The sequence below is a fragment of the Urocitellus parryii genome, chromosome 4 (genome assembly GCF_045843805.1).
Source record: "Urocitellus parryii isolate mUroPar1 chromosome 4, mUroPar1.hap1, whole genome shotgun sequence".
Taxonomy (NCBI): domain Eukaryota; kingdom Metazoa; phylum Chordata; class Mammalia; order Rodentia; family Sciuridae; genus Urocitellus; species Urocitellus parryii.
This window is the reverse complement of record NC_135534.1, coordinates 18482310-18491077: the sequence shown is the minus strand read 5'-3', so window position 1 is coordinate 18491077 and position 8768 is coordinate 18482310. Positions and strand designations below refer to the sequence as shown.

The 8768-nt window shown below is 36.6% G+C and overlaps 1 protein-coding gene across 2 annotated transcripts; it reads right to left on the bottom strand.

Annotated features, from left to right (window-relative positions):
- Positions 1–5436: 5436 nt before the first annotated feature.
- LOC113177512 (olfactory receptor 4C15-like) lies at positions 5437–8432 on the bottom strand. 2 transcript variants are annotated; one of them, XM_077797449.1, is made up of 2 exons: positions 7521–8432; positions 5437–5460 (listed from the first exon to the last, which is right to left on the bottom strand). In XM_077797449.1, the coding sequence occupies exons 1-2, from the start codon at positions 8430–8432 to the stop codon at positions 5437–5439; spliced, it is 936 nt and encodes a 311-aa protein (XP_077653575.1). The 2 variants fall into 2 exon arrangements, with proteins under 2 accessions (XP_077653575.1, XP_026237835.1); XM_026382050.2 differs by lacking the exon at positions 5437–5460 and having other exon boundaries at positions 7497–8432.
- Positions 8433–8768: the final 336 nt, after the last annotated feature.

Below are 8768 nucleotides of genomic sequence, written 5' to 3'. Positions count from 1 at the left end.
CTCCTCTACTTCTCTCTCTCTCTCTCTCTCACACACACACACACACACACACAAATATATATATATATATATATATATATATATATATATATATATACACAAACACACACACACACACACACACACACATATATATGCATTTGATGTGTTTCTAAGTGTTTGGATTTGACTTGAAAATAAAAATCTGAAAATGGATCTTATTTCATTAGAATTAATGTTATTGCACCAAATCTCTCCCAACAAAAAAGATGCACTCTAAGAGTTGCTATTCATTGGACACGTATTCTGCGTCAACAATGTACTGTTTGTTCCACATGTATTATTTTATTGACTTCCACCTCCCTTGAGCTTGCTAATCTTATAATCCTCATTGAACATGAAAATTCTGAGGTTGTAAAGGTCACTCAGTTATACCAAGTGCCCAGTTGCTGACAGACATTTTCTGTGCACAGAACTCAGCACCCCCACATGACCCACCATGTTAAGCACTGCATCACAATTTGAAATCATCCATGAAAATTCAAAAAGTTAAACTATAAATCTCACCATGTGTCAGGTCCTTGAAATTTCTAGTGATGGCCTCTCCTGTTCTCTGTGGAGAAATCTTCACTCCTGTTCCCCAGACTGTGATGTTTATAGCAAGTATTTGCTCAACACCTAAGACAGAGAGGAAGAGCCTCTCTGGCCATCAAATGTCCCCAGTGCTCCTCTAGGCAATCTCAGGAACAGAGCAACAAAGAGGATTAAAAGTTCCTCATGGATTTCCATCTAGACTTTAGAGACTTCCATCATTGGTCATGTACCTGTACATATACTGTTTGGTTCCCCCCCAGGGAGAAATTGTTCATCAGCATGATGTGCCAAGACACAATTTTGGGTAGTTTTTCAATTGATCAAGTATTTGCAAAACTTTTATTCCAAGCAATTAGAGGTTTCGTTTGTCTCTCTGTTTTCTTCTTTTCCTGCCCTTGGGTTTCTCTTTGTAGTTGCTTTCATTTCCCATGATACTCAGGAATAGAGGCTGGGTATTTGGGAACAGAACATACTGTCTCTTGCAGGATTCAGACCAAATGCTTGTTCATATAGGAAATGTAAAAACAGAGTTCTGTGATAAACCAACCATCCAACAGTCCTTATGGAAAACATAGTATAGCAAGGAATACTTATTTAAGAAAAATTTTCATATAAAATATATGAAGATGATGCATTATTTGAAATATTACATTTCTCTCAGAAACTGATCTTATAAAACAGTAATTTTAAAAACAAAAACAAATTTAAAGAAGAGATTGAAGAAACTTTCTGTTTTTTATTTACTTGAAAGGTATTATAGCAGACCTATTTAATGTCAAAGAACATAGCATTTAAAATAATGTTTTGAAAAAACTTGGACATAGCTTCTTAAGCTCCCTCAGGAGGACCCTCATAAACAATTTTCTAATTTTTCAATATCTAAATTCTGCATCATGTCTAATTTTATGTCTATTCATACTCCACAAAAAGTTTCAAATTTATGTGATTCATTGAGACACCAAAGGGCCCTCACATCAAGAGTCTATGGACTTAATCTCTAAATTCCATAATGTGATATTTGTTGAATGTGTCCATAGTCCTGCAGTCACAAGCTCTAATCAGAAGGAGGAGAGAGTGGTCAGACAATTTAAAACCACACAAACTTCAATTCAGATAAGCAAGTTCTCAACTAGATTCTGAAACACACAGATGTAACCAGACTGTGAAGTATGTTGTTTCATTGACCAGCATAGAGCTTGAAGCCACAGTGCCTCCTGTCCAACCATACCCCACTGCCCACCAGGGATCTGATATTCATCCAGTCCCTTGATCCTTCCCTGTAGAACATAAATGATCCAAAAACTTGTCTTTAAGGGATGCTAGAAAGGCTAGATAATTCAATATGCACAAAGTATACTGTTCATATTCCTATAATACAGATGCCTCTTATAACTACTTTAAAACACAGATTTTCCTTGCTGAGTGACATAAGTTATTGGTACCATAAATTGTCCTAGTTTTTTTTTCACATAGATGAGAAGGTATGAATGACAGATAAAAAACTTTAGTAAATATGAGAAAAACAAAATGAATTAAAAGTGCATGTCATCTTAAACAATGATATAAATAAAATAAAAATAACAATAAAATATGCCTTTGTTTGTGAAAAGGCTCATAACTAGAGATATGAAAAATCAGAGGAGGGAGACATTTGGGATGAGAAAAATGAAACCAAGCTATAATGGAAATAAGAAAAATGCTTTTGTGGACAATAAGATGAATGTGAAATTTTAAGTTAGCCAGATTCCAATGTCATAGTCAAACAGCAACAACAACAACAATAAAATAACAAAAACTGGAACCAAGTTATCCAGATAGGTCATGAAAGTAAGGTTATGAAATTTGGATAAACTTTTCACTAAGCAATTATAAATTTTGGAGGCATAAAAATATGATAGCAGCTTTTGAAGGTTAAGTCAGCACCAAAGAAACAAACATCACTCAGAATTATTTAATTGAATTTTAATCTCTCTCTCTTTTTACCTAGATTACATAAGATTGGACTTTGAAATTATCCATAGTGAAAATCCTACCCCTTTTCAGATGCCAGACACCCACTGAAGACACCCATCCTTCTGTTCCCTGCTTTTAGTAACTCAGGGCAAAATATACAAGCTGACTCATGGTGGTCCCCATACAATAAAGACTGGAGTGAGGACTTTTCAAGTACAATCTTTCAGTGGTTTTGGACTTGCTCATTTGTTTCTCATTCATGACTCAGAAGAGCTTGATATTTAGTGTTATCTGTGGGTTTAGAAACACTAAACATGTTTCCTCAGGTTCAAGAGGATCATTTCATATTATCAGACTTAGGAAAGAAGATTTGCACAGTATTTGTTTCTCATATATTATATAAAATATTTCACACAGTTTAATGGCAGACAAAATTCTCCTTCACTTTGAGTAAGGTACTCTTGGTTTTCATGTGAAAATGATTGGAACTTACAGAACAAAAATTCAGGCTGAGATGTCATAAATTCCAGTGTGATGATGGCCAACCCTTCAATCCTTCAAATAGATCCTCACAGGCTTTTATTGAGATGTTTATTTTATTTCTGTAGAGAATGAGAAAAGTCAGGTAATACAAATTCTCATAGCTTTTTCCAACAACTCCCAGGTTTTTACTTCCTTTCTATCACTTGGAAAGTAAAAGAGGGCAGTTAAAATATGATTCCTAAACATAATCAAATAATTATTACCGATTACATATGCACTGTTTGAGATGCTCACCATGACTTTCAAAGCTGCCTGTACCACCATCTCCCTTTCCAATTGTTTTCCTGAGCTTGAGCTCATCCATGTTTCAGGCCAACAACTGCTGCCCTTCATGAATACATTCCCTGATCACTCCCTGTCTCATACCATCAACCCTTCCCCTGCTCTCACCTGCACTCACAATTTCTACTGTGGACACAGCACCAGTTTAAATACCAGCTCCTCAGAAATGCCTTCCCATGCAAGTAACTTACCTGATAAAGTCTTCCACTGTTCAAGTGTGTGTGTGTGTGTGTGTGTGTGTGTGTGTGTGTGTGAGAGAGAGAGAGAGAGAGAGAAATGATATAATCTCTAAATGTATCATTACATCATTTTTGCTTTAACAACTTTTATTTATAACATTTAAAAATACACCTGCTCTGTCAAGTCAGTCTAAACTAGGTGATAAGAGTTTTGTATGGAGAAGTCAGAGGTCCAGGATGAGAATCTGAGTTTTCAAACTTCATAAAATGACTCTACTACACCACCTCTAATGCCACACTAAGCCCCAAAGTCCAACCATAATTCAAGACAGAGCCAACATAAATTCAAGAAACCATAGGCAATTCAGAGAGGAAACTACTAACATGCTCATGAAATTTATTGACTAATAAAAATAGATGCAACCTTCAGGATGGCTCAAAGACAATACACAAATTTAAAAAATAATAGTGAACAAAATATTTAAATGTTAGGGTCTGTAAACAAGTCAAGATGGTGCCTGGCATTTTGCTAGAGGGAGTGGTTTGTGAAGTAATGCCAGTGAGCCATTAATTGTGGAGATTCCTTATTGGTTGACTGCTGTATCTAGTTTATGTTAATTAAGATAATCTATGTGTAATGTATATATACGCCTTCTGTCCTACAATAAACGGCTCCCATTCCTGCTGTATCAGTCTTCACAAATTGCTCGTCACTCCCCAGTTATTTTACAGCAGCCGGACTGCGGCATTTAAATGTTTAACAAATAAGGTGAGGAGTCAGATCCAAAAGGAAAATAATGACATTTTTTATTAGAGCCACAAAAGAAAGATAATCTGGGAATCAGAGAAGGTAATACCTATAATACAAGAGTGAGCCAGGATTCATGGTAAAGACAGAGTAGTTTGGGACGGAGAACGATTGTAAGACAGTGAACAAGGAAGTCAAGAGCATATCTGATTTATGATTTCACAAAATGACATTTCTGAATAATTTTTAAAATTAGATCTTGTTCTGTATTTTCTTCATTCAGATATCCAGACATTTTTCTAGATTCACACTTTTTACACTAACACACTGTGCTGCTGAAAACTCTTTGAATAGCTACAGACATTGTAACAGATTAACTTAGTGTTACTACAACAGTTACATTGCCTAAAAGGTAAAAACACTGGGATGTGCTTCATCATGCCTAAATTAATCTACATAGAAAACAAAATGGAGAGCTAAAGCAATACTCATTTTTAAGAAATTTTTTTTATTTATTCTGTTCATCAAACTGGTGGGAATGACAAAATTTGAGTAAATGCCTTTCATAGTTACTTATTCCTCTACTGAATGTTAGTGGATTTTCACCTTGTATTTAACTACAGAGTCCACAATGAAATGTTGAGTATTAAAGTACTATAAACACGTTTGAGTTTAAGTGTATGATGTATCAGGCAAGAATTGGTGTCGGCAACCTGGTCAGTATAGTGTTATACTTTATAGCTTCATTTCAAATCTTGGCTTCACATAAAGCAGTTCACCAATGTTCATAAAGCAATGCAGCCTATCTAGCAGATCCATTCTTCTTAAGCTTGTTCTTAGGAATAAATGGCCTTAACTAACAGGACCTTGGACAGCAGAGGACATGAAGAAGGTACCCCTGCTTTAAGGACAGGCTGATGTGAAGCAAGGGAAACACATGTCTAAGTCTTGTCACAGTCTTGGTCTGTTGAACATCCATATAGTCAAAGTGACATTTTAGATCACAATTCAATCTTTCATAGACTTTTTCAGTCCATGAAATTACATAATAATGAAAACAAATAGCATATAGCCTTCTACTTTGGGGGTGGTAAGATTAAAGAGAGGAAACAAACAAAGAAAAAGATGATTTGCCCACAATACTCAGCTGGCATGTCATCAGTGTTGATTTGTCACAATAAGCTTTAACATGTTACTGTAAATAAATTTATCCCCCAGGACACATGACAGCCTGAGATGAACAACATATAGAAATGACCACATATTGTTTCTAAATTTGAATGATCTTGTTATTGATAAATATTCAAGAGAATTATTTGCATTTAGGTACACTAAGTCAGAAAACTAAAAATTACCAAGTAAACTGTCATTATTAGACTTTAGAATATCGGCTTTTATAGCTGGTTCCCCTGAGTTCTATTCCTTCTGTGGGGGATGGGGAATGTGTGCTCACTACAACTGAAGTTTTGACCTGGGGTTGCTGGTAGTAGGTCATCTCAGTAGTTGCCTTTGTTTCTACTAAAATAAGAGACTCTCATTTCCAACCCCCTGTGGAATTGCCCCGATTATTCTCCCAGAGCAGATTGATCTAAGGTAGTCATTGACCCAAGGAGATCATCCCCAAGGCAGGATAGGATCAATCTGATTCTATCTATCAAAATTGAAGAAATAACCCAAATTCTAACTGACATTAATGGACTGACCTTTAAGATGAAATGAAAAGATGCAGGTGACTTCAAAGGTCTTCTCTCTGATTTTCTGAAGTCTTGATTTTTACATCAGCATCACTGATACTAGTATTAGAAAATTGTATCTTTCCACATAAAATCTGTTTCTTTTCCTGATTTCTAATATTTTCTTCACAGTCTTGGTGTTTTTCACCCCAAAGGTTTATAGGAATGGAAATCATTCTGATGAGTTAAACACTTTCCATTTTTTTGACATAAATTTCAGAAAGTATAAAATTGAACTATCTTTCACTTATATATAATAGTATTGAGTTGTCAACTCGGAAGGAAGTGTTGATCTCAAATTGAAAACATCCATTGTAACTCCTGACACATGAATACCTTCTCTTTAGAATTGTGTAATCTCTAGAAAGACATCTGATAAACAGTTTGTCTAAATAAATATTGTTTTATTATTTACATCATATGTTTGGTACAGTGCTTTGACCTGCACAGCATCAACATGGAATTCTCAAGAAGGGGCAATGAATAAAAACACAGAGGCAAAGACATAGAGATATTTTCACTAAAAGCTGGGGCCTGGTGGGAAATTGCACTCTGAGGAAGGAAGAGTACCTAAGAACTAGCTTTGCAAATTTGTTTTATGGGGCCTTGTAGGAGTTCTTTGTTTGGGATTGAGGTCAAACTTCGTGATTGTGACATGCTTGCTAACTAGGAAGTTTCTGTACAAAAACACATAATACACAGTAATGTCCTCAGGGGAAGTGGGCTCTGTGTTTGTACTAACCTGGACCTTATCTCAGTTAGCTGGCACTCAGGGTTAAATGAATGCCACTTAGAATGTAGTCATGCTAATGGGTAATATGTAACCATTTGAGTTTTTTTATGTTTATTTTTTTAGTTGCAGTTGGACACAATACCTTTATTTCACTTATTTATTTTTATGTGGTGCTGAGAATCGAACCCAGGGTCTCACACCTGTGAGGTGAGCCCTCTACTGCTTGGCCACAACCCCATCCCCCTTTGGGCAGTTAATAAATAAAGCAGCAGAGAGGAGCAGACACTTCTTTTGTCTGCCACCTTTGTCTGCCTGCTTGTACCCCTTGTGTGTGTTTCTGTCTTTTGTTTACCTCTCCACAGGTTTTCTCCACAGATATTCTTTACAGGGTCTCATAATAGTGAGCTAAACTATAGGGAGATTATCAATTGTTCAAGGTTTGTGAGTTGTCAGAGGCTTCTTTGTGCACTAAGAAGATACAGAGCTAGAAACATTTTTTTTCTTTTTTTTTTTTTTTTTTTTTTTTGCAGTTATCCCACTGTTGCATGGTCTTAAGAACATTCTGCGATTATCCTGTGGTACCAAGGAGACCCATTGTCCTGAGACATCAGATAACTTTCAGAACCAGAGCACAGAGTCAAGGTTGATCATGTCCTTACCTTTGGCACAGAATGTTTCTCAAGCTTGGCTTTTGCCTACACCTCAGGATTAGCAGATGACCTGAGGCTCATTTGCTCTCCAAAGTACTGTATTTATTTTCCCTTAAAAACCACCACCAATCTGTTCCACATTTTTCTCATGGCATTTTTCACTTCCTTGTTTCTTAAAGTATAAACTAAAGGATTGAGCAAGGGAGTTAGGATGGTGTAAACTATTTCTACTTCTTTGTCAAATGGGAAGGAAGATGAAGGCCGTGCATATATAAAGATGCAGGGGACAAATAACAAAACCACAACAGTAATGTGAGATCCACAGGTGGACAGAGCTTTCCTCCGCCCCTCAGCACTGTGTGTTCTCAGGAAGAACAAGATGACACCATAAGAGACAAGCAATAAGGAGAAGTTGATGATGCAGATTAATCCACTGTTGGCAAACACCAAAAGGTTAAAGAAGTGAGTGTCAGTGCAGGCCAGCTTCAATAGTGGGTACAAGTTACACATGAAATGATCAATGACATTAGGCCCACAAAAGGGCAAATTGAAGGTAAAGAGAATCTGTATGATGGAATGCAAGAAGCCCCCTGTCCAGGTCACCCCCACTAAAATGCAACAGAGCTTCCAGTTCATGATGGAAGAATAGTGCAAGGGCTTGCAAATGGCCACATAGCGGTCATAGGCCATGGCCGTGAGTGTAATCATCTCTGCCCCACCAAAGAAGTGTCCAGCAAAGAGTTGAATCATGCATCCTTTAAAAGAGATGGTTTTCTGCTTATACAGGGAGTCTGCAATCATTTTTGGTGTGATGGCAGAGGAGAAACCTGCATCCTGCAAGGACAGGAATGCCAAGAAGAAGTACATGGGGGAGCCCAGCAGTGCAGGGCTACAGAGGATGGTCACTACAATCAGCATGTTGCCTACCATAGTCGCAATGTAGACCAACAAAAACACAACAAATACTATTCTCTCAATAGTAGGATTCTGTGAAAGCCCCACGAAGACAAATTCAGTTATGAAGCTTTGGTTTTGCATGGTTTCCAAGGAAAGGGTGAAATTACAACATTGTTCCTGTAAATCTGGATATGTGATAAAAAAAAATTTTGTTGCAGACCAATTGATAACATAATAATCAGCAAGAAGTTGAAGGCTTGTTATTTTGAGTGCTGCTTATTGAGGTATTATCTTTTAAATCACAAAAATAGTTAAGTTTGAAGGTAGTAGTCAGAGATCTAAAAACATAAAGACTGGGATGAACTAGTGAATACTTCAAAATGCCAGAGGTTTAATAAGGGGAAAGAAAAGCACCCACAGTTGTTAAAGAAGAGTAGTTTATATAAAAAGTGCCATCTCAATCATTTAATAGTAACT

Excerpts from the sequence above, each read along its gene's own strand:
- LOC113177512 (XM_077797449.1), bottom strand. The coding sequence starts at position 8,432 with ATGCAAAACCAAAGCTTCATAACTGAATTTGTCTTCGTGGGGCTTTCA. Across the intron at positions 5,461-7,520 it reads GAAAAATGTGGAACAGATTG|CTTATTGTGACAAATCAACA; the intron begins GTGGTGGTTTTT and ends AACATGTTAAAG.